At 45.3% G+C, this 25,193-nt stretch overlaps 2 protein-coding genes across 3 annotated transcripts; both read left to right on the forward strand.

The window, feature by feature from the left end:
* Window positions 1–602: 602 nt before the first annotated feature.
* Window positions 603–13,242, forward strand: hira (histone cell cycle regulator a). 2 transcript variants are annotated; one of them, XM_026322257.2, is made up of 25 exons: window positions 603–830; window positions 2,556–2,618; window positions 2,695–2,805; window positions 4,176–4,266; window positions 4,414–4,508; window positions 4,632–4,727; window positions 4,970–5,130; window positions 5,269–5,436; window positions 5,531–5,644; window positions 5,813–5,883; window positions 6,164–6,269; window positions 6,869–7,090; window positions 7,466–7,551; window positions 7,629–7,826; window positions 7,965–8,108; window positions 8,183–8,402; window positions 8,628–8,735; window positions 9,162–9,310; window positions 9,457–9,618; window positions 9,905–9,963; window positions 10,085–10,190; window positions 10,329–10,451; window positions 10,533–10,696; window positions 10,806–10,894; window positions 11,182–13,242. In XM_026322257.2, exons 1-25 carry the CDS (start codon window positions 794–796, stop codon window positions 11,296–11,298), a joined length of 3,060 nt encoding a protein of 1,019 aa, XP_026178042.1. In that variant the 5' UTR covers window positions 603–793; the 3' UTR covers window positions 11,299–13,242. The 2 variants fall into 2 exon arrangements, with proteins under 2 accessions (XP_026178042.1, XP_026178043.1); XM_026322258.2 differs by having other exon boundaries at window positions 8,186–8,402.
* A 270-nt stretch (window positions 13,243–13,512) lies between these two features.
* On the forward strand, window positions 13,513–24,638 carry LOC113138319 (interleukin-6 receptor subunit beta). Its single transcript, XM_026320636.2, has 15 exons — window positions 13,513–13,669; window positions 14,231–14,335; window positions 14,802–14,913; window positions 15,009–15,139; window positions 15,229–15,359; window positions 16,372–16,531; window positions 16,663–16,745; window positions 17,090–17,312; window positions 17,907–18,092; window positions 18,578–18,676; window positions 18,942–19,082; window positions 19,267–19,395; window positions 19,811–19,895; window positions 20,094–20,175; window positions 23,386–24,638. The coding sequence occupies exons 1-15, from the start codon at window positions 13,606–13,608 to the stop codon at window positions 24,001–24,003; spliced, it is 2,349 nt and encodes a 782-aa protein (XP_026176421.1). The 5' UTR covers window positions 13,513–13,605; the 3' UTR covers window positions 24,004–24,638.
* Window positions 24,639–25,193: the final 555 nt, after the last annotated feature.

Consider the following 25,193-nt stretch of genomic DNA (forward strand, 5'->3'; position numbering starts at 1 on the left):
GACATGTCTAATCTGGACTTTAGGGACTTTTCAGGACTTTTACAGAAACAAATCAAAAACGTGTATTTGTGAGCAGTGAATGCTGTTTACCTCGACTGTTCTGTTAATTCAACCTCACATCATCAGAGAAAAGACATGAAATGAAATAATTATAAGCTGTTATTTTATTTTTATTTTAAAAGCTGACAACTGGGAGTGTGGATGTTACCCTTTGACAGAAATACATAAACGTGGATTATCTGACATGTGCACGCTGGAGATACGGTCATTTTCACTTTCATGTTTGAGAAGTGACTCGGAAGAAAATCCATCATCCAACTATTTTACAGCCTGTGGATTTTAAATGTTGAGTTTGGGCGGTACAACAAATGTGACTTTTCAAATTAAAAGCCGTATCATGTTGAATTTTAAATATAACTCTATGTATTATTTTTTTTCTCCTCGGGTTTGTTTAATTAGACCCAACAAAATAAAACAAGAACATAAAACGCGTGGAAACAGTTTACAGATTACTTTATTTACAGTTTTGCCGCCGGCGGAAGTATTGTGACAGCTGTCCTAACAGAAAACACTTCCTGGCTGTTTGGTGTCACATCGTTTGTGGTCCGGGTTCCGCCTTTGTGTCGGCAGCTCTGTTCCGGGGCAGCAGCTGCAGAGATGGAACCGCATCACAAAAACACCCAAGTGTCGGGCGGAGTTTGAGACAAAGGCAGGGGCTTTGGGTTAGTCCTCGAGCCGGGCCGATTGCTGGTTGGGTTTTTACTGAGGAGTTCAGAAACACGTCGGGCTGAAAATGAAGCTGCTGAAGCCGAGCTGGGTCAGCCACAACGGTAAGCTTGTGCAGGAATCTTTGGACCAACTTGGGCTTTTGTTGTCGGAGGAGGGGGGGGAATCGACCAGGAGGCATCGTGGTGCTGATGGTCGACACTTGTTCCACTCACAGACCGGACTTGATCCAACAGCCGAACACTCACATTTGGTGTTTTGTCACCGAACCTCCGCTCGGCTCCAAATCTCTGGGCTCTGCTAATCCGAGCTAGCTAGCTAGTTAGCCCCCGGCTAGTTCGCCGCCAGTGGCCCCGAGTCCACGTTGCTGTGACAAAGACTTGTTGGGTCGTGTTTTTCAAACTCCCTGTGACATTTCATGTCCTGTTTCGGTGCCGCCCAACCCGCTTCACATGGGGCCAGACAAGGCTGAGACCTGCAGGTGTCGGTTTGGAAAGTTAACCGGGGGAACCGGCCTGAATCTGGGCTGCAGCTAAAACGACCGGGGGACGGGGGGAGGGAGGGGGGGCATAGTTAGACTTGGTGTTTGTTTTATCATTTGAATATAATTATAATTTATAATAATAATAATAATAATATGAACATTCAGCATCTTGACACGTGTCTCATATGACACATGTTAATAAAGTAACTAACCTAAACGTGTTTAACGTTAAATAACGGCCCATAACGGACACGACTCACAGGAGACAGTAACCCACAGATATTATTATTATTATTTATTTACTTTTGATTCATTACTTTTAGTATTGATCAGGGCCAGTTCTAGGATCCGGCTTTTAGGGGGGGCTCAGTCCCTAATGAGGATGTGCAGGACCTTATACAGGACCTTATGTCCAGGGGTCTATCTGGGGACTAAACCCCCTTGTCCTCGGTCCTTCTCTGGGCTGTCAAACCTTAACACTCAATCACAGAATCTATGATGCTATAAAAGGCATAAATTGATCCAATATTTGACTCTAATTGAACACTGGGTGCTTATGGGTAATGTAGTAGTAGGTAGTGACCTCACTTTCTCACCTGAGCCTGGTTGTTTTAACGAATAAATAATACTTTCAGAGCTTTATGATACTGCACAGGTTTGGTGTTTTATCTCCACCGACTCTGAAATAATGAAGTGCAGCAGGAACAGCTGCTTAGTAAGTGTAACTGCTAACGCTAAGTCAGCTAACGCTGTTGGACAATGTTCCCACCATTGGACTGTAACACAAACTTTCTACGTCACAATAATTACAACACAGTCACAACAGGCAACATCTGGATTTGCTTTTCAACTTGTGGATTTAATCTCCACCATGAAATCCATCACTAATACTCTTAATACTGCAAAATAATACTTCAAATAATCAACGGGCTACTGCTCAGGGCTGTACCTGATCATTATTTCATTGTCAGTTAGTCTGTTGATTATTTTCTCAATTAATCAACAGTTGATGTCAGAAGAAAGTGACAAATGTTTGTTATAATTTGTCTTTAAATGTCTTATTTGTTATGTCTTATTTCAGTGTTTAGGGATAAACCAGTTGAAATGAACCATCTGAGTCATATAAACATAGAGCACAACAGTAAAATACCAAGCACACGGCTGCAGCGATCAATGTGTTTTTATTATCTATTGATCTCCCAATGCACTAACATCTCACAACTTATTCCTGTGTCGCGCTGAAATGTGTCCCATGTCCTGTTATTTATTGCGGACAGAAACAACTGTTGGTCTCTGTCCAAATGATTTGACTAATTAATGAATTAACCGATTCAATGTTCCACAGGCAAACCCATATTTTCTGTGGACATCCACCCGGATGGGACAAAATTTGCTACTGGTGGCCAAGGTAAGATACCGAAACAGGAGTACCATCACTCAGCCCTGTGAACCCAATCTGAAACTAAAGGTGGATTTGTTTTCAGGAGAGGATTCTGGGAAGGTGATGATATGGAACATGGCACCAGTCCTTCGAGAAGAGGATGAAAAGAATGAAAATATTCCCAAAATGCTTTGCCAGATGGACAATCATCTAGGTAACCAGCCATACCTCTATCAGATAGTGTGTTGATGTAGAAAATCCAGCTGAATGCTGTGAGGTTTGGGTGACTGATATATTTTGGGTTTGCACAGGATGCTGCGTGTTCATGTGAACATTTGTTGAGTCATAAACACTGCACACACTCCTGTGATATTTCTGAGCAAGGTTGGATTAGACGTCTTGTCACGCACCAAATGGAAAAAGCACAAAGGGACAGGGGGCTGGTCCTCAGAGTGACTGGATGTTAATATACAGGTTGTTGAATTCAGAACAGATAATCTGGTACCACATGTCCCTGTGTTTGAGCTGAAGGAAACCTGGAACAGGACAGAACTTTTGTCCAGAGAAGTGGAAAACTGTCTTCAGCCCATTCAGCAGTGGATCAGAGCACAGAGAGCCCACAGGACAACAGCAGTGACAGTGTGATGGTGTGCAGCTGATGCATCCAGTAGTGCCATTTCAACCTGTGAGGCTTCTTTTAGTGCTGCTCAGTGAGAAGTCTGAGGGTTCACAGCAGATGTGAGACGTGAGACGTGAACAGCATGAAAGTGCCACTGAAGCATCCATCTGTTCGCTCCTCACAGACTCCGGCCTCCTTCAGGGGGGTTGCTGTCTTTGTACCCAGCTTCCTGTCAACAGCAGAGACAGGAGCTGGTTACTGATACCAGAACATGAACGGAGCGTTTGTGAGACAGTACAATGAGAAAATGTTTTACTGATGTATGATTTTCTTTGTGTGTGTCTTTCACAGTAGCTCATATGTTCATAAAGAGCTCAGGAAGCTGATGGTGTTTACCTGCAGTGCAGCTCAGCACTAACATGAGAGTTTACCTGTTACCTGTGGCACTGACAGACCTCACTAACAAACTGAGACAGCTTCTATGAAGACTGTGTATTACAGTACTGCTTCTCTAGTTTCCCAGCCTAGTGTCAGTCCCTCACTCTGGTGCTGACCGATGGTGACCTGCAGCTCTTTCACTGGTTTCAGATCCTTTTCTCTGTGATCCACAAAGAGGCAGAAACTGCTTCCCACAATGAAGGTTTCCTAGAAACAGGCAGCGAATGTCCTTGAATTTGCTGATGGCTGTGATTTATTTCAGTTTGGTTCAACAGCTTTAAGCAGTAGAACGAACCTGAAGACTCAAGCTCTTTCATTTATATGTACTGGTTGATTCCTCTCTGAATAGCGGCAGTAGCTGTGTGCCAGCTGGCTAAATGTGGAAAAGCTGGTTCCTCCATGGTCCCTGCTCCTGCTGCTGCAGAGAGAAAACACACAGTAAAGTAGAAGTGACCTGATTTTATAATAGGACTGTGATGCACTGCAGGTTCTATGGACACTGACCATATGTGTGTTTGTGTTTGCAGCGTGTGTGAACTGCGTGCGCTGGTCCAATAACGGGCTGTACCTGGCATCAGGAGGAGACGACAAGCTGGTCATGGTGTGGAGGAGAGCCGCGTACGTACTCACATACACACTATGATGCTGTTTCCGTGATGAGTTTTTACATCCAGCTCTTGAATGTTCTCAAGCACAGAAGCTCCAGGTTTGTGGAAGCTGGTCCCTGGTGCTGCTTGATTCTGACTGCATGTGTTTTCTCGGTAGATTCATCGGTCCGAGCACAGTGTTCGGGTCGAGCAGTAAACTGGCCAACGTGGAGCAGTGGAGGTGTGTGACCATCCTGAGGAACCACACTGGAGGTATCGCAGAAAACCAGTTTTAAAATGAACACACACTAAATCCATGAGTTCTCCACGGTGCTACTAGAGGTCAGACTTTAGGTAGTAGAAGGAGATTTCATTATATGTGTGTGTGGTTTGTAGATGTGATGGACGTGGCGTGGTCACCTCACGACATCTGGCTCGCCTCCTGCAGTGTTGACAACACCATCGTTATCTGGAATGCTCGGAAATTCCCAGGTAGGAGCCGCGGAGGTGACGCTGCCCGTAGAAGAAGAGGAAATTAGTGATGTTACTGAAGGAGCAGTAGAACAACATGGAGCAAACTGCTTTTTATCTTCTTATATTTTCTTCTTTGCATGAAATTGATGCCACTCTGATGTTTGGACTGTTATTATAAAGCTGCAGCAACCATGAAGATTTTTGTTATTGAGCACTGTCCAGCCTGTTTCCTCACGTCTCTGTCCTCCCGGTCCCTGCAGAGATGGTGACGTGTCTGCGTGGACACACTGGGCTGGTCAAAGGGCTGACGTGGGATCCGGTGGGGAAATACATCGCCTCCCAGGCCGACGACCACAGCCTCAAAGTGTGGAGGACGGTGGACTGGCAGATGGAGGCCAACATCACCAAACCGTTCAGTGAGGTACAAGAACACAATAAACATCCACATTTGTTGTGTTTTTACTCACTTTTTATTTGTTCGGTTCTGACCTGGCACATGTCTTTGTATTGTCCTGCTGGTTCGTGAAAGTCTAAATGATTTTCTGTCTTTGTGTCTCAGTGCGGTGGGACGACCCATGTCCTGCGCCTGTCCTGGTCTCCAGATGGTCAGTATCTGGTGTCGGCTCACGCCATGAACAACTCTGGTCCCACGGCTCAGATTGTGGAGAGAGACGGCTGGAAGACTAATATGGACTTTGTAGGCCACCGTAAAGCAGTGACAGTGGTGGTGAGGACGTTTTAACCACACGTTCAGCCTTTAAAGGTGCAGTTCACATAAAATCCTACCTGCCCACTGATGGTTCTGGCTTTTGTCTCTGCAGAAATTCAACCCAAAAATCTTTAAGAAGAAGCAGAAGAACGGCAGCTCTCCGAAGCCCAGCTGCCCATACTGCTGCTGTGCCGTCGGCAGCAAAGACCGATCTCTCTCCGTCTGGGTCAGCTCACATTTCTGTTTGTCCTAAAATGTACAGACACAGTTTCTGGTACTGGTGGCTTCACATGGCTGCTCAGTAGAAAGTTCCTGTCCCCAGAGGTTTTAGTGAGGAAGAGCCTGTGACCTGTTCCTGACAGTACTAACGCTGCTGGTCTCATTTCCTCCCCAGCTGACCTCGTTGAAACGCCCCCTGGTGGTCATCCACGATCTCTTCGATAAATCGATTATGGACATTTCCTGGTGAGTAACGAAGTGTTGTGTTGTGTCACATAAAAACGGCTCCTACAGGTTCAGAGACTTAAATTTGACATAAATCATATTTAAATTTTTTTTAGTTTTCAGTCAGTTGCTTTTAAGCTGTTGTTTAGGAGGAACAAGATGAGATCGTTAAAAAGTCCAATGTTTTGTCATATTTTAGTTTATTTTCATGTTTTTGCCGTTTTCACTGATGCTTCTTATGCTGAAATTTAAAATGCAGATGGAAACACATCTATGTCTGTTGTGTGTCTGTGTGTGTCAGGACTCTGACAGGCCTGGGCATGTTGGTGTGTTCCATGGACGGCACTGTGGCTTACCTGGACTTCTCACTGGACGAACTGGGAGATCCACTGAATGAGGAGGAGAAGGTGAGACACACATGACGTCATCACATGTGGCTGCAGACACAGATGTGATCTGATCCTCTGAACAGCTGCAGCACAGTTAAATGTTTTCTAACTCAATAAACCAGGACAAGTCAGTCCCAGATTTAAAACCAGATCCACTAACCGCAGGTCTACTCTGTGATCTGTATGCTTTAGTTCTAGCTTGTAGTTTTTAACCATCTTGGTGTTGCCTAAAATGTTTGTCCAAGAAACTACATCTCATTTTGTCACTAAGTAGGACAAACTCTGAACCAGCTTCCAGATACATGGATTTAATGTCGAGATAAAACAAAATATATTCAAATATTCAGCTCTCGTATCCAGTAATGCTCAAAAGTTAAGCCTGATAAAGTGGAACAGTAGTTTATAACAGAAGTCAAGTTGTTTCAACCTACATGAGTCATGTGTTTTGTGTACAAGGTCTCACCCAAAACAAAGAAAGTAAAACCACAGAAGGATTTTTCCTGTGCTTCAATCCAAAGAAGATAGATAGTTGGCTAAACAGCCGTTTGCATTATCTTATTTTTTCAGTCATTAGGAGCTTGAATCAGATTTACCCTCTGTCTTCCTCTGACGTACAGAACAGCATCCACCAGAACATCTACGGTAAAAGTCTGGCTATAACCAGCACCGAGGCTCAGCTCTCCACCACCATCATCGAGAACCCAGAGATGCTCAAATACCAGCAGGAGCGACAGAACTCGGCCCAGACCAACACGGGACCGGGCAGCGCCGGGCACGAGTCCTCGGCCCCAAAGCTCAACAGTGTGATGAACGGAGAGTCTCTGGAGGACATCAGGAAGGTGCGAAACTGAAATGTGACACCCAACAAGCACAGAGTGTTAACTGCTGTCAGCGTGGTTCAGGACAAACACTGAACTCATGCATTTCATGATGAGTCCTAATTTCCTAATAATTTGCAGGTTATTGGCAGGTGAGTGGCCGAACTGTGTTTAAGATGTGAGGATGCAAGAAAAGACAAAATCATGTTTAGCACTGATGCATATATGTATATGCAATAAAAGACAAATCCAAATCAAATGTAGGCGCACAAATGATGCGACTCAGCTTGGAAATGTCACTAATTCAAATATCAGACGTTTCTTAGATGCAGATTTATGATTTGGGATATTTTTGGATCTTGAACTTCTTGGACGTGTTATTTTCTCGTCTTGCAGAACCTTCTGAAGAAGCAGGTCGAGACGAGAACCGCAGACGGCAGAAGACGAATCACGCCGCTGTGCATCGCTCAGCTGGACACGGGGTAGGAAACATGAAATACCCTTAGATTTTCTCTGGTGGACGGTGTAGGTCAGTACATGACTGAGACTCTCTGTGCAGGGATTTCTCGCCGGCTCTGTTCAACAGCGTTCCCATCCTGCCCTCGGGCTCCTCCATGTCCAACCAGCTCACCTCCCAGCTCAGCTCCGACTCCAGCCCAGGACAGGCGTCTTCTCTGGGGCTGAGGCCAAACCATGACCCTATGCTCACCTCACCTCCACCCAGTGGAATGCCCAAGGTCCTGGAGGACAAGGATGGGTATGCTGACCCCCTAAGACAAGGCCTTCATCCTCCCCTCATCCTCGTCCTTTCTTCTTTTTGACCACATTAAGAAAACTCACGTTTTTCACCTGCTCTTTTTCCTTCCTCTTATTTCCTGTTCGCACCTTGTTCCAGTGTAAAGTCCAGCCTGCTGCTCACTTCTGCCTCCAAGATCGAGCCAATGAAAGCTTTAGACTCCAGGTTCACAGAGAGGTCGAAGGCCACGCCTGGAGTCACGGCTGCCATCTCCTCCACCGCTGGAATGACACCTCTGGACAGGTGAGGGGCTCAGAGTGAAGTAGCCAAGAAAAGTGGTGTGCCTGAGACAAATGTTGACCTCTCTGATCGCGTAGCAGGCCGAAAGACGGCGTCTCCGCCCTGAAAGACGTCAAAGCCAAAGAAGAGACCAGCAGCGACAGCGAGGACAAGATGGCCGCCATCAACAAAAACCTGCCATTCAGCAAGAGGAAACCCGAGCTGCCGATGGACGGAGGAGAGGTGGTGGAGAAGAGGAAGAAGGGCCGGCCCAGGAAAGACAAGATGCCTGCTCCCATCACCCAAACGTTCAGTCAGGTAGAGCTGGAGGAAAAACATGGGAGGGACCTTCATGTGTCTGTAAATGTTTAAAATGTGGGCACAGCACACAGGAAGAGCACACTGAGGACATGGAGCTGCAGCTAGGTGTTAGAAAAAGTTATTCAATTAAAAGTGGGATATGAAATGGTGGTGTTTTAAAGGAGCAGGTGTACGATGCACCAGGGGAGACAAATGAAATGTTTTTCCTCCTCCTCTCGTCAGATAACACCTCCAGCGGAGCGGGAGCCCAGCAAGGTGGCAGCTCCTCCGGCCCCCACAGCTGTTCTCAAACTCCCAACACCAAGTACACAGAAGGCCTTCAGCCTGCAGGTAACACCCGGACACAGGAACCGCTTTTTATTTAGAGCCACGGATAAACAGAGATAAGCTGTGAATGCTGAGGTTTCCACCGAACAGCTCACCAAAGTGATGCATTTGTGATTAAGGCCAGTCGAGGTTTAGTAGAAGACACAGGAAAATACCATGAAAGCAATAAAGGAAAGGTTTGTGTTGGGGAGATTGAACAAACCAGAGCAGCTTAAAAAGACATTTCACTAGAAACACATTCGAGTCCAAATCTCACAGTCCTACATCTGTGTGGTGTTTGTTTTCTGCACCTGTCATGGACAGCTTGAAGGAAACTGGACTCACAGTGAGGTCACAGGTCAAATTCAAATCTCCAAACATGCTGAGTGAGAATCTCCAGTCAGTCAGGATTAGACTGTTACCCTATAAATGGAGAACATGTCTGTGTAGGTGAGCATGGAGCCGTCGGTGTTCCTGGAGGTGGAGAACGAGGTGTCGGTGGTCGCGGGTTCGAAGCTCAGCCAGCTGCGATGCTCCAGAGATGGACGGGACTGGAACACACTGCTGCCCAGCTCAGTGGTCTCTGCTGCAGGGAGCAGGTAAGAATTGATTCGCTTTAGGTCCCTGTGGCCCCGTGGGGCTCTAGACCAGACATCGTCCCCATAGTCCCAGATAGAGGTTACCTGAGGTGGTTGTTCACTGTGGTTTCATATCGATAGTAAAACTGTTTCCTGCTCCTCCTCAGTGACGTCATCGCCGTCGCCTGTGAGGACAGGATGTTGTCAGTGTTCTCTTCCTGTGGGCGGCGGCTCCTTCCAGCCATCCAGCTGGCCACGCCTGTGTCGGCTCTGCACTGCTCGGCCCACTTCGTCATGGTTCTGACAGCAGGAGCGACGCTGTCTGTCTGGTCGGGGCTCTTTCCTGTTTGTTAGGTCATGGTAGAGATTAGAGCTGGAGAACATTTTGAGCTTTTCTGTCATTTTCCACATCTGGACTGATTCATTACAGATTTGAATTTTTTGATTTGAGCACATGCAGGTGATTACTTTTTAATTTATATATTGAGGTTGATTCGTTTCTGTTGTTGTAATGTTCTAGCTGCAGCAGATGTTTGGCCACTATGGGAGTTATATAGTAATATGACAAATGTAACAGAATAATTCAAGGTTTAATAGTTGGTTCTCTCTGTGCAGGGACGTGCAGAAACAAAAGGCTCTGGTGAAGAACGAGTCTCTGCTCACCATTTTATCTGGTGAGAAACTGCAGCCTGAGATCCAATTAACTGAGGGGAAGAAAACAAATGCGTAGTTTTAACAGTGTTGAGATTTAACCCTCACGTCAGACTGACTGTCTCCTTCTGTTGGTACCTACAGCTGCTGAGACCACAGTGTCCCAGTCTCTGCTGACCCAGCAGGGAGTCCCCGTCGTCGGCTTGTCCAACGGGAAGTCGTACTGCTTCAGCTCCTCGCTGCAGACCTGGTGAGAGTTTGGTTTGTGTTGTGTCTGTATAAGATTTTCATTTGCATATGTTGAGAAATAAAAGCCAGACGCTGACCTGTGCCTGAGTGTAAACCATGAGTTTACACCATCATCATCATCATCCTCTGTCTCTCTCAGGACTCTGATAGCAGATAGAGGAGACTCTCTGGTCCAGTGTGCTGACTTTAGGAGCTGCCTGTCTACCCAAGATGCACTTGTGTCCTCAGGGCCGCTGGCTGTCATGCAGGGACGCAACCTCAAGTATGACAGTAATATTTAACGTCCTGTTCCTAGCAGCAGTGTCTGATGAAATGTGTAACTGAGGTTTGCTGTGTGGTGCAGTGCTGGGCGGCTGGCGGCGCGTCTCTCCTCCACGCCTCACCACCTGCAGCAGAGCATGACCTTGGCCTTCCTGGAGAATCAGCTGGTGTCCGCCCTGACCCTGCAGTCGGCGCAGGAGTACCGCTACTGGCTGCTCATCTACGCCCGCTTCCTCGTCAACGAAGGTGCCGTCACATCGTAAACAGTTTCACTGCTGATACAGTCGTGAACAGCTGTGTTGTTCTCACACTTAGTGTGTGTGTGTGTTCTTGTGTGTGTGTTCGTTCCCTCCAGGCTCGGAGTATCGCCTCAGAGAACTCTGTAAGGAGCTGCTTGGTCCCGTCCACCGGTCAGCAGCTACGTCCTGGGAGCCCACCACTCTGGTACGATAGCTGCTTCCTGCTGCTTCGTTCTGTGTCATCTACACTTCTTAATGTTCTGAAACTCAAAGTCTGTCCACCCTGTCCTCATCCTCCTCCTGTCTGAAGCTGTTGTCTTCCACAGCTTTGTCTCTTTAAGTTTTTTTGTTAGATCTGACTGAGAGTCATTGCTGCCCCCTGCTGACCAAGGCCAGTGGTTATTCCTGTCCAGGGCTCTTGTTCTGACTGCTGTGTGTCTGTATGGCTGCTGTTTGTCTGTGCTGACTGTTTTCATTGGTTCCTGTGTTCAGGGTCTACGTAAGCGGGAGTTGCTGATGGAGGTTTTACCCGTCATCGGAGAAAACCTGCGATTCCAGAGACTGTTTACGGAATACCAGGACCAGCTGGACCTGCTGCGCAACAAATAACACACACCACACACACACAGACTGACACAGACACACACCTGGACTCATCATGAAACCAGTGTGTTCGTCTCGGCTCGGCGCAGGTCGGGTAAACTCTGCTTTCATCAGCTCGGGGAGGTCGAACTGTTCCAGCTGAGACCTGAAAAACGCGTCCTGGGTGTTTCTGAGTCCACAGCTTTTCAGGCTCTGGGACTTTTCAGTGGGGACGACTGGGTGCTTACTGTTGTTGTTTTTTTTTTTTTTTTTTCTAATCACAATTGATTGAACGGCCATCTTTTGTCTTTACTCCTGTTTTTTTCTGGACTATGCACCTCTGTCCCGCTCCCTTAATCATGAACTTAGAGACAGTCGTGCTGCCAGGGTGCAGCCTCAGCAGCTGCTGTCCTCCTCCGAGATGGAGCAGAGGTGAGACGCTCAGAAAAGACAAACACGAAGCAGAACGTGTGCAAAGGAGCAATATTCTTTTACCAAAGTGATGCCTTTAAGTGCAGAGAAAACCACACAGCTGTTTTTGCAAAGTGGAGAAAATGAAGGAAATCCAAACAAAGGTTCAAACGGGTTTTTAAAGGCTGATGGATCAGCTAACGGGTGAAGTTTCCAGAGGGGTGGTTGTCTTTCAAAGTGACGAGGCCAAAATGTGAAGTCACAAACTAAAGATGATCCTCTGAGAAATGGCGTGAGAAGGGTTCAAGACGGTGAAGTGATAAAACACATCAAAGAGCACTTCAGTCAGTACACGCAGCACACAAACAGGAAGCACAGCAGCCACATGTGTACCATGACTGATGTTACACTCGCCCAGTGACGGTCCTCCTTCCCACATCGCTGATTTCCTCTAAGATGAGCAGATTCTCAGGCTAGATAACGAAGTAAAAAACACAATGACAGCGGCCCCTCGTACGTGTGCAGTCAGGTGCCACTTTTTAAGAAATCCTTCGAAATCCATCAGCACCTCTACGGTCGCAGTGATCAGAGGATTTTACCTTTGTTGAGTTAAATGAGTAGATTTACACCCAGACTCACTTTTCAGGTCTTATCTTTTCTCGTGACATCTCAGAGTTCATGTCCTCTGTATCCTGTCGTCTCGTCAGCAGGCTCAAAAGCTGCATTAGTCTTGGAAATACGTACGTGGGGGTTCAGGTTCAGAGATGTCCCCTGAGCTGCACTGTAAACCTTTGCCACACTTGTGTCCACGCTGATGATGATTTGTAAAAACCAGCTGCTGACTAAGGAAACCCCTGGACGTTCCCTCTGGGCTCCAGCGTCTCATGCTCCCTCACAGATTTTCAAGGTGCATCATGAACATTTATCAAACAAGCGTCAGAGCGGTTCTTTCTTGATGTCTTATCGTTTGAGAAACACTATCAGCCAAACTCTTTTGTGTGTCTGCCACATATGAGCTTCTCCGTAGCAGCGTACTGCTCTGAAATTATGTTTTACCAGAGGTCAGTGAAGAAACGTTAAGATATGTTTTCCCTTTTGTAAATACGCTGAGATCAGAAACCACCAGGCTACAATCCTGTTCTGTTTATCAGAGAGCTGTTGCTGGGTCAAAACCACTGCTGAGAAATCTGTTTCATTCCACGACTAAAGGGCAGAAAAGCTGTTTTGTGTTAGTCTGACATCCATTAACTGACGTTGGAATAAGTCTGGAAGGTGAAGCCCAACAACAGACCCATGACCCCGTCTGTCTGTCTCTGGCTGCTCACTGTGTAGAAATGTGGAGGATGTTTACTGCTGTTCACCGACACACACAGGATGAACTGATCCTCTTTCCTGTACAGCTTTTCTTTGGTTTGTTTTTTTTCTTTTGTTGTTGTTTTTGCTGTTAGTCATTTTTAAATGTTTATACAAGAAGCAATTTTTTGTTTCCGTTTTCTATAAGAAAAAGCAGAAATAACCAGAGACAAACTAAACTTGGCTTTTGAAGAAAAATAAATAAATGAGGAGCAAAGGAAGGTCTTAGTGTTTTCTAGCCTGGTGTGTGTGTGTGTGTGTGTGTGTGTGTTGAGAACTTTTTAATTAATATTGACGCCTCGTGGCTAAAACCAGATTCATTTCAGATTCCAGAGTCGTTCTGTTTCCACGCGGGTTATTGTGGTGGGAGGCTGTGGGCGAACACGAAATTTGAACACACACACACCAACACCAACACATGCGATTTCCTGACAAGATCTGAGCCCTCAGATAAAACCACATGTTCTCTGACAGTTGTATTAGGCAGACAACAGCGTAGAGACTGGAGGCGACTCTTTGAGCTGATTTATTTTTTATTCTAACTCTTCATACTTTTTTTTACCAGTTAACATGAACCTTTTATCCGTCAAGCTGCATCTTGCCACTGTGACGGTGATGAGTGTTTTCTCTCATGGTGAGTTTCTCCAAATTCTTTCCTAAATATTAAAATATTAAAAGACAGATTAGACATTTAGCTGTTGTTGGTACTGATGTGCTTTTTATTTGGAGCCACGTGTAGTTGAGTCTTGATCCGACTGGACTGAAGGGATGTTGGAGTTACATAAAGACTTGGTTTAAACTTCCAAACAGGACCAGTTTAACTTCTATTTGTTGTAAATGTAGAAGCTCAGGACACTGTGGGGCTCAGCTTAAATCCAGGACTCAGGTCCAACTAATCCAGAGGTTCCCAAACGTCATGAATTCTGTCTTTAAAGCAAATCAATTATATACGTCAGATTTAATGTGTGATATGATTTTAATGCGTAAAACGACCAGTTTGTGATGAGAAAACAGAAATAATTCTGGACTCGGACGCCCAGGTTCAGAACCAGAGGAATTTAAATGGGGTCATTGACCTGAATGAGCCTGAACCTTGAAATAAAGATTTAGATTCTTAAAGATTTTTACATTTGTCTTCCTTTGGTAAAATGTTTACTTCCTGAATGTCTGTCTTGTTTTGTTGCTTTTGGCTCAGAAGTGACGGTGAACCCCACTGATCTGAAGCCGTGTGAGGATGACGATAAAGTGTGTGTCACTGACGTCAGAGACTGTGGCCCTCGGCCGTCGGCGTCTATACAGAGTGAGCACACACACACACACACACACACACACACACAGCAGTCAGATACAAATCTCTCACAAACATATTCAGAGCCCTTATCCAGGACTCTGAAGAAACCCGACTGAGGCCTGACTCCAGTAAGGGTCCTGCTGGTTCCAGACTTCTTCCATTTTACAGTAACTGAGACCACTGTGGTCCTGAGAACACTCGGAGCTTTAGACCTGGTTTTATCTCCTGGACCTGATCGATGTCTAGAGTCTACAGAGAGTTCCTGGACTTCAGGTCCTAGTTTCTGTCCTGACATCCAGTGTGAACTGTTTGACTTTCCAAACTCTGTCCCATGTGGACTCCAGTCTGGTTCTGGACACATCTCAGGAGAATGAAAGCAAAGAGGAAGCAGCTGGTGGAAACACTTTTGTTAATGCTTCAGTTTTTGATTGTTAATCAAGTCTGAAAACATTTGTCATGCTGTGGTTTTCTGCAGAGACCCTGAACATGTCCTGTTACTACCAGATCTCACACCGATCCATGACATGTGAGTGGAGCCAGGACTCAAACAGCCACATTGAGTCTCACGTGTCCCTCATCTTCAGCAGGTAACGGCTGACCAGAGGCAGAGTCTGGTTAAACACTCGTGTTAATTGTCAGCACCATGTAAGTGACATTTTAGCTTTTCATTTCTCTCCTTCAGCAGGGGGAAAGTCTTCTGTCGGGGCATCTTCAACCCGTCAGCTTTCCTCACCATAACAGCCAAGGTCAAGAACTACCTGACGGGGAACTGGGAGTGGTCCCAGCCTCATGATGTGTTTCTCAATGATGCAGGTTAGCAGGTTAACAGATGTGACAGATGTTTGACATGTGGTCACTCCACTGTGCAGTAATGACAGTATATATATATGTCCTTTCCTCAGTCAAACCCCCCCAGCCTGAGCTGACTGTGTCCGGCTCCACTGACGACTCTGTCACCGTGTCCTGGAAGAGCCACAGTGACGGCAGCTGTCGGCTTCGCTACAGAGTCGACGGGACTCACACCTGGTCTCAGGTCAGACACCTGTTTGTTACTTCTCAGGACTGACTGACGTCCCTGGAGATCATCCATCCCTCATCTGTACCCCCTTAGTCCCTAACCAGGGTCCCAGGGACCTGCTGGAGCCTGTCCCAGCTCTCTCTGGGTGAAAGGCAGGGGTCCACCCTGGACAGGTCCCCAGTCCATCACAGGGCCACATAGAGACAAACAACCTCACACACTCACACTCACTCCTATGGGCAATTTAGAGTCACCAATCAACCTGACATACATGTTTTTGGACTGTGGGAGGAAACCAGAGTACCTGGAGAAAACCCACACAAGCACAGGGAGAACATGCAGACTCCACACAGAAAGGCCCCTGATGGGTTTCAAACCAGGAACCTTCTTGATGTGAGGCAACAGTTCTAATCAGTAAACCTTATCACTGAACCAAAGATCAAACATTCTGCTGAAATTGAGATTCACGTCCTCCCACAGTCTGAGCTCAGGTTGGTTGTAGGTGTGAGTGTGATTTAATTTAAAACACGTCTAAATGTCACAGATGAAAACTAAAGTATAACTGACTCAAATGACAACAGTTCAAAATCATCAGAGTGACATTTTATTTATTTCTGTTGATTTATTTTTATTTTATTTGTCTCTCACCTGTTATCACCATGTCCACCCAAAACCTCCAGTACTTCACATGTACTCCACATGTTGAGTGTCTTTTCTTAGAAACCTGCAGCTGCCGTCCTTTCATTTCTTCCTGTGCTGTTTAATAGATTTGATCTAGTTTTCTGTTTATTTGCTGCCGTCTCTTCTAGGCCTCAGATTCAACTGGGAGTCTAAAAGCAGCTGCAGTGATGGGAAAATTAGGGGGGTGGATAAAACACTCACTGCACAGAGCAGAGTCCTGGATTAAAGATCATTAAAAAAGCTGACACAGACTTTTGCATGACATTTTCCGCTGCTTTGAATCAGTCATACCAGACACACAGACCACACACAGTCATGTTGGAACCTTCTCGGTTTTTGTTTCCAGGCCCCCGAGTCTGTCCCTGCATGTCTAAATCAGATGCTGGTCTACACGATCAAAGACCTCCTGCCCTTTATCGTCTACCGAGCCGCTGTGGCCTGCAGGGAGGAGTCCGGCACCTGGAGCAACTGGAGCACCGACGTCACGATGAGGACGCAGGACAGAGGTGCAGTCAAACACACTAAAGTTCTAGACTAAACTCATAAGAAACACCGTGAGGAGAACCTCCCTCAGATGATTTAAAATCGTTCCCGTCTTACCTGGCACGGTTTTATTTCTGTGCTTTTTCTTGGCCAGTGCCCTCCGGGCCTCCAGAGGTGTGTTACCGACTGGAGCGAAGAGACTCTGGTGGACCTGTTCTCCTCCATCTCCTGTGGAAGGTACAGTGAAAACACCTGGAGCAGCCACCTGAGAAACTGACTCTCTGTCCAGAACCATAAATTATCTTCATTCATCTTTAAAATCAGAGTCCAAGACATGTCAGATATGTCCAACAGACAAACAACCTTTGGCAGAGCCACTGTAAAATACACTATATATTATTATTGTATGCACGAATAAAATCTAAATTACAATTATGAAATGAACTAATTAGTGTTTTATTGATTTTCAGTGCATGTGTGGAATCGCAGCCCCTGCTAATTGGAAATATTATATAATAATGATGTTATATTCACAGCTGGGACTAACACCTATACCTGGGACCTTCTTTTTCCATGCTCAGGAGCCTGACCCCCATGATGCCGGGGGTCGTATCCTTGGATACCAGGTGAGCTACAGGCCACAGAGGAAGCAGCAGCTGCAGGACATGTCAGTTCAGAACGTCACAGAGGAAACGGCGCCCCTGATGGTGGAGGAGGGGAACTGGAGCGTCACAGTTGCAGCCTTCAACACGGCCGGTTACGGACCCAGGGCACTCCTCAGCATTGACACACACAGTCAGACATGTGAGTGACACGTGGTGCTGCCTTCTGGTAAAGGCCCAGTTATAAAAGCTGTAATTAAAGGCTTTATTAAAGGATTTAATCATGTTTTCCACATTAATCATAATAATAATAATAATAAGATATGCACTTCATTCATTAGGGAGACTCCAGAAAGGGTGTAGTTCTAAAGTTAGTAAAGGGTTATTGGTTAGGTCCTGGTAATGTGCAGTGCTGTGTTGTTACTGACTAGAAACAAACCAAAACATCAGTAATAACCTTTAGTTTAACAGGAATCAACTGATGTGCGGCTCAGTGAAACCACCTAACACACACAGACCTCACTTCAATTCTATCAGCTTTTAACTGACACCATCTATTTAAAGCCTCTTCTCTGCATTTCCACTTCCTGTATGTCTCCTGTGTGAGGAGGCAGCAGCAGCCCCGTGACCTGATGTTCTGATAACACTTCAAACCAGAAACCAGCAAAGTCAAATGTCGTGTTCAGTTATAAAACCATCAGCACGTTTTGGACAGTAATGTGGTGCAGTATGAATGAATCAATATTGGCCAATAATAAAATGCTGATTAATCCGTCGTCTGGTCTTGTTCCTGCAGCTCTGCCCCCAGTGAGAGACCTGTGGGTTTCCAGTTCTTCCAAAGGCCTTCGGGTCCAGTGGCAGAGACCCCCACCCTCCACACCACCTGTCACTCACTTTACCGTTCGGTGGAGCTCTGAGACGAGTCCATCCACCCACCGCTGGGCCACGGTGGACGGCTTCCTCAACTCCACCGTCATTCCAGGTACAGCAGCGCCGCACATCTTCTCCTCAGTCAGTAACTGAGTTCTGCATTTATCAGAACTGGGCCTGTGCACGGCGGGTCAGGAACATTTAAAGCCCTGATTCTTGACAGAAATCAACTGCGAGAGTTCTCCAACCTATTTCCTCATGTGTTAAAAACTACAGTGTCCAGTTGTTTTGGAAAAATGCTGAGCCTTTAAAAAATGAAATAATATAATTGTGAGTCACGTTGTTGTTTTTGGTCTTTTCAGTATCAGAAATGTAGAAAAGGCCTAATGAGTCTTTTACTCTTCGTACAGGTCTAAAGTGAACGCTGGCACCAAAGTGTTTCCCTCTGACTTCCTCTGTAACCACCAGCTCCAAACTGAGCCGCCACATGAAAATCACTGGATTATTTAACTCTGCTTCAATCTGAAACAGCTGCAGGACAAAAGAGATCAGTTATAGTATCATTGTGTGTGTGTGTGTGTGTGTGTGTGTTTACAGATGTTGACCCCGAGGAGTCCTACCAGGTCAGTGTGTTCCCCGTCTCCATGCAGCAGTGTGGACCTCCTCAGTCTGTGCCTGCCAGTCTGCAGCAGGGAGGTAAGCCGGTCCTGGTCTGATGAGGTCTTAAAGGAACAATCCATGCATTTACTCTTGTATTCTGAAGAAACCATGATGTTGGAAATGTTCTACGTGTCTGTCCTGGTTCTTCTGACTACTTTACTTTGGATACTTCGAAAACATGTGGATGCTGATACTTTTGTACTTTTACTGCAGTAATATTTTGAAGGCAGGACTTTTACTTGGAACCTATTTCTGCTGTTACTGCAGTAAAGTGTCTGAGCACGTCTTTGTGTTTTCTCAGCTCTGATGGAGGCGGACAGCCTGAAGGTGGTTGGTAGGACCAAAACAACAGTGGCGGTTGAGTGGGTGTGGCAGAGGAAGTCTGGACCAATCAGAGTGGACGGGTACAGCGTGGAGCTGAGGAGAGACTCGGACAGATGGAGTAGGGGACCGGAGTTTTCTTCTGAAACATGTCACAGCATCAGTTTCCTGTTAAACTTCACACTTTGTCAGAACAAACATTTTTGTGTTGATATGATAAATAAATGATGATATAAATATGATAAATAATTAGCCCTGTCAGATAGTTGGCAGTGATGGTCAGATGATGACTTCCTCCTTTCCAGCTGTGCCCGTGTGGCCGGACCAATGGCAGCACACCTTCATCAACCTGAACCCCAGCACTGAGTATTCTCTTCACCTATTGGCTGATAATGTTTCCAGGAGCAGCATCAGCTCTGTCACAACATGTTTTGGTGAGTTTTAATCTGAAAGTCCAGGAAACACCTGAACGACTGGATATAAAACAGCAATTAAAGCGAGACATGTTTTGGTTTTTAAGGGTTGATTATGATGATTGATTGATTGATTGATTAATGAAAGTACTGTTAAACAGAAGGACTATATTGGTAGAAGAAGTACTGAGACACTTTATTGCAGTAACAGAGTAAAATCCTCTGTTCCCAGTCAAAGTCATTGTGCAGAATGGCCCATTTCACATGAGTATCTGATATTATTGATGCATGAACTAAAGTTATCAGATAAACGTAGAGCAGGAAAAAGTCCAAGGTTCAGCTCTGACATGTAGTGAAGTCCAAGGATGAAGTAGTACTACATGGAAATACAAAAGTATAAAGTACTAATACCTGTGAACTGTGTTTGTGTTTCCAGATGAGGTCCCGGTGGTGGCCACAACGACGCCTCTGCTGCTGTTGGCTCTCACTGTCTTCATCATCTCCATCCTGTCCAGGACTGTGTGAGTCATCACACACACACACACCCACACACACACACCATCACATCCAACCAACAACACACACGTTCACCTGCTCTTCCTGCTTTTGTTTCGTTAATCGAGCTGAACGTGAAAATGTGTCTTTTCAAAAATCAACGAGTCAAAATTTCTTTTGAAAACTTTCTTCCTTCTTCCATCTTCAATAACTTCACTGAGCAGGTACAAGTGGTACTTCTTCCCGCCCATCTCCAGCCCTCAGGGCAGCACCACAGGCCGCTGGCTGATGGACCCAAACCAGCAGGTGACCTGATTTCTGTTTTTACACCTACATGTGTTTCTGTGATTTCTGTGACTCTGCTCACTGCTGTTGGTTTCCTGTCAGGAGCTCAGTCTGAGACTTTCAAATAGATACAGAAATAGGCAGATGATCAAGAAAATCTTTAAAACACGTTTCTATTTAAAGTCAAATGTGAAAAACAGACTATAACTTCGCCTTCAGATAACACCATCAGCCACTGAGCACCATTGTGTCTCTGTTGTGTATAACAAGAGTTAAACATTATTTGTCCTCCTGTTATTTTTCAGCCTTGTTGTTTGCTTATGTTCCAAACAGATTATGAGCTTCATGCCAGTAATCTCGTTATATATCCTGAAATTTAGAAACTGTAGAAAACAGACAGCATCTGTGGTAGAAATTTCTTTAAGTTTGAGAGTTGCTAATTCTCAGAAAACAACCACAAGTGTGATGAATCATCTCAGGCTTAATCACGGGCCCGGAGAGGACGTCCTTGCAGAAGTCCCCTCCCGTATGTGTTACAAGAGCAGTTTATATACATTTTGACAAGAAAGGGGTGGACTAATCTTGAACAGACTCCACGTTTGTTCAGGTACTATCTTCAGTCTTCTTACCATCAAAGAAACAAATTGTTGGCAGTTATTTACAACCCTCTACCCTAAAACACTAAACCAATAAAACAGACAGAACCACATACCATGAAAGGGTCAAGCAAACATTCAGCCCCCACATTGGTTTAAGTTAGTGACCATTTGCTCTGTTGTAAAATCCTCACATTCCCCCCTTTGACACAAAGTGTCAACACAATTATAATTACCAATCAGAGGGAAAAAAACATTACATTATTAGTCAGGGTATTTCTATAGCACTGTCATCATATGGGTTTCCTGAGGTCCAATCATTCAATTGTATTTCATGAGTCTTTGTTGATTCAGTTATAGGATATGTGTCCATGTCCTTTAAAGTGTGAAACTGTCCTTTTTTGAAGCTGATTCTGAACAAATCCTTGATTTCCCTGACATCTCCTTGCATTGTTCTGTCGAGATCGCAGGCTCCTTCTGCGAGGTTGTGTAGTTTCCTGCTGGTGAGCGGAGAATTTTATTTTTTTACCCGGTCCATGTCTGACTCCTCTCGGTTCCTTTCTGCGTGTAAGACATGTGTCCATACATTTTTCAGTCTGTGTTTCCCAGCCGACACATGACATCTTGACGCAGCTCCTTGGGCCAGGTTGAGACATTTATTAATGCAGTTTTCCACAGGTGACTGTATGCTGCAGTATCCGGAGTGTGCAGCGAATACAGTTACCATGCAGGTGCAATAATCAGCTGGTGACTCACTCACCCCCCTTTTGTCCAGTATCTTGAATCTGAAACCAGCAGACTCTCAGAGGAATTGCAGTCCGCACAGCTTCATCCAAGGTGTCCATCATAGCGGTGAATTGTTGTGATCCCACTGGTGCCGTGTTGTGGGTCTGATGTGTCCCCATCGGAGTTTGACAAACCTGCAAAACATAACTTCTACTTTCTCACCCTACATTTCAATTTTACCTTCTTATTCTCCTCAACATCACTTCTCTAACTTTACCCTTAATTCTGCAGCAGATTTTTCTTACTTCTATTTCTGCCTCCCTTTCTCACTCTTGAAAAGAGTGCCAATTTATTTCTTCCTTCTTTGTTTTCCTTCTTTCACTTCCTCTTCTCCTTCTCAACAACATTCTATAACCACATTTTTAACCCATTTATCTACCATCATTTAGCACTGGGGCTGGTGCTTACACTTTCATTGGGCTTATAACACACACACAATAATTTCTCATTCACACTGATCTTCCCATCTCATCGTATGGTCAGATCTTATCATGCAAACACTAACTTTGGATGACTCACTCCAGCCAGGTATTTTGTATGACACATTCGTTCCGAGCAACGTCCCCTTATTGTACACACATTGTGCATACAAGACACTGAAGGAGTCACTGCAAAGCTTATAAAATTATCACCTCATTCATATGCCCAGTTCATGATATGGGACAAATTCTAAGGTGGTTCTTATAGACAATAATAGTTCACTTCTTATAGACAATAACATCTTACTCCTCATAGACATAGCTTACTTCTCATTTAACAGCTTAGTTCACATTAACAACATTATAGAACTTCTCATAGAGCTTACTTCTTCAGTACTGTCTTAATTTTTTCATGTTTTCCACGTACGGGTCGTTTCCTTAATAAACCATATGGCTTCCCGAAGGAAGACTTGCGTTTGTAATCCTCAGCCAGTGGGGTTTTCTCGTTGTTTCTTTTTTTTTCTTCTTTTTCGTTTTTTGTTTTTTAGGATTATTTTTTCATCATCTGGCGTCTGTCCTCAGACACACTGGTCTCATTACCAGGAGGGATTACAAAGATCATGTGATTACCAAACACACACACCTAGGGTTTTTCATTTTGACGCAGACCAAAAACATACCAAAAACATAAATCAACACTTAACAGACATACACAAGAAATGATTCATAACACTGTACTCACTTATCAAAGGAATGGAGCATCCACTGTCCGCCACCCGTTCTGACCTCAGGCGGGATTCCAGCCCTCCGTTTGTCGGAGCGGAACTTTCCCTTCATTTTTAAATTTTACCACCGGTGGTTCCTTCGGTCCAGAACAGGCGCTGGTCAGTGGCCTGTCCATCCCATCCTCGTCGCCAAATTGTGGTAGAAATTTCTTTAAGTTTGAGAGTTGCTAATTCTCAGAAAACAACCACAAGTGTGATGAATCATCTCAGTTTAATCACGGGCCCGGAGAGGACTACGTTTTCTGAGAATTAGCAACTCTCAAACTTAAAGAAATTTCTACCACACATCTTGGGTATTTAAGTTTCCAGAACCTCAGTGACTTTCAAGCTTTTTCTGCAGCTTTTAATTGTGTGAAACAGTTGAAAGCTCTGGGAGATGCTAGTAAGTGGACCTTGAGCTGGGACTGTCTTCCTGTTTGTTTCATCCAGAGTAATGTATGTGATGTTCATTTATTATGTTGATTATTGAAAAGATGAAAATATGTGACAGGTTTAGTATCATCCGAAATCTCCATTAAAATATAAAGACCTGAAACGACCAGTCAGTTTACGCTCAGTGTGACTTTGTCTTTATCAGCAACACCGATCTGTCCATAATCCAGTGTCTCCTGACTAATTCAGTGTTTCTTTATTCCTTCCAACAAGAAACCTGCAGGGAGAAACATCCTGGACATCAAAGACTTCCAGGTGACCGATGTGCTCGGAGTGAAGAATGTCATAGTGGTCGTACCAAACACTCAGCCTTCATCAGAAGAGGACCAGAAAGAAGACGTTTCTCTGCCGCCGCTCATCAAACTGTCCTCCCTCAAATTGGACTCGCAGTGTGTTTCTGACCCTCCAGTAACCACAGAGCACCAGATCCAGTCCAGACACCCTGACTACACAGTCAAGTGCCGTCATGTTGACAGTGGGTTCATCTCTGAGGAGAACCAAGAGGCCGCCGCTCTGCTGCTCCCTCAGACCCCTGAAGCTCATAGCTGGTTTTCTCAGGGAGAGGACCAGAACCACCCCCACCTTTCTCTGACGTCACCTGAGACACAGACTGACGCTGTAAAATGCCACTTTCATCGCCCTGAGGTTAACACAGACTGTGATTATCAGATGTCCTGTGAGGAAGTGTACGTAACAAACACTTCCTTTCTGGGGAAAACTGATGCTGACTGTTCCTATCTGACCTGTGATCAGGATTATATAGCAAACAGCTGCTTTGCTTTGAAAACTCTACATGCAGACACAGTCAACAACCTCAGTACTATGTGTTAGGTCAGATATGGTCAGATGGAAACAAAGGCCAGTAACACCTTAAGGCTGTAACTCTGGGCAAATGGTTCAAAGCAAAATATCTGGATGGATTAAACATGAAGACAGCAGCTACTGTTTCCTGTTGTCCTTATGGAGGCATCTTTCTGTGGCACCGTCTCTAAATTGGAGCCTCAGATTTGGTTTGGTTCAGCTTTGCTTCCAGTCCTGGGCTCACAACAGGATGCTAATGAGCCCACAGTTAGCATGTCATGATGTACATATAGAGATACTGGTGCATTTAGCATCTAGCCTAGCATTTAGCACTTAAATGTAGTATTGCTGCTGTGCTAATATAAGGCTGGGTGCTAACCTGTTAGCATGACCTCTGTGGGGTCATGTGAAAAACATACAAACCAAAACACGTAACTCTGACCACAGTGCTGATGTTAGGGCTGATGTTGATGTTAGGGCTGATGTTAGGGTTGATGCTGATGTTAGGGCTGATGCCGATGTTAGGGCTGATGTTAGGGTTGATGCTGATGTTAGGGTTGATGCCGATGTTAGGGCTGATGTTAGGGTTGATGCTGATGTTAGGGCTGATGTTAGGGTTGATGCTGATGTTAGGGCTGATGTTAGGGTTGATGCTGATGTTAGGGCTGATGCCGATGTTAGGGCTGATGCCGATGTTAGGGCTGATGTTAGGGTTGATGCTGATGTTAGGGCTGATGTTAGGGTTGATGCTGATGTTAGGGCTGATGTTAGGGTTGATGCTGATGTTAGGGCTGATGTTAGGGTTGATGCTGATGTTAGGGCTGATGTTAGGGTTGATGTTAGGATTGATGCCAATGTTAGGGCTGATGCTGATGTTAGGGCTGATGTTAGGGTTGATGCTGATGTTAGGGCTGATGTTAGGGTTGATGCTGATGTTAGGGCTGATGTTAGGGCTGATGTTAGGGTTGATGCTGATGTTAGGGCTGATGTTAGGGTTGATGTTGATGTTAGGGCTGATGTTAGGGCTGATGTTAGGGTTGATGCCAATGTTAGGGCTGATGCTGATGCAAATGTTAGGGCTGATGCTGATGTTAGGGCTGATGCCGATGTTAGGGCTGATGCCGATGTTAGGGCTGATGTTAGGGCTGATGCCGATGTTAGGGCTGATGTTAGGGCTGATGTTAGGGCTGATGCCGATGTTAGGGCTGATGTTAGGGTTG

This window comes from Mastacembelus armatus, chromosome 9 (assembly GCF_900324485.2).
Source record: "Mastacembelus armatus chromosome 9, fMasArm1.2, whole genome shotgun sequence".
Lineage (NCBI taxonomy): Eukaryota > Metazoa > Chordata > Actinopteri > Synbranchiformes > Mastacembelidae > Mastacembelus > Mastacembelus armatus.

Excerpts from the sequence above, each read along its gene's own strand:
- hira (XM_026322257.2), top strand. The coding sequence starts at position 794 with ATGAAGCTGCTGAAGCCGAGCTGGGTCAGCCACAACG. Across the intron at positions 4,728-4,969 it reads GAATGCTCGGAAATTCCCAG|AGATGGTGACGTGTCTGCGT; the intron begins GTAGGAGCCGCG and ends CGGTCCCTGCAG. Across the intron at positions 7,552-7,628 it reads ATCGCTCAGCTGGACACGGG|GGATTTCTCGCCGGCTCTGT; the intron begins GTAGGAAACATG and ends CTCTCTGTGCAG.
- LOC113138319 (XM_026320636.2), top strand. The coding sequence starts at position 13,606 with ATGAACCTTTTATCCGTCAAGCTGCATCTTGCCACTGTGACGGTGATG. Across the intron at positions 19,083-19,266 it reads GAGAGACTCGGACAGATGGA|CTGTGCCCGTGTGGCCGGAC; the intron begins GTAGGGGACCGG and ends CCTCCTTTCCAG. Across the intron at positions 20,176-23,385 it reads TGATGGACCCAAACCAGCAG|AAACCTGCAGGGAGAAACAT; the intron begins GTGACCTGATTT and ends CCTTCCAACAAG.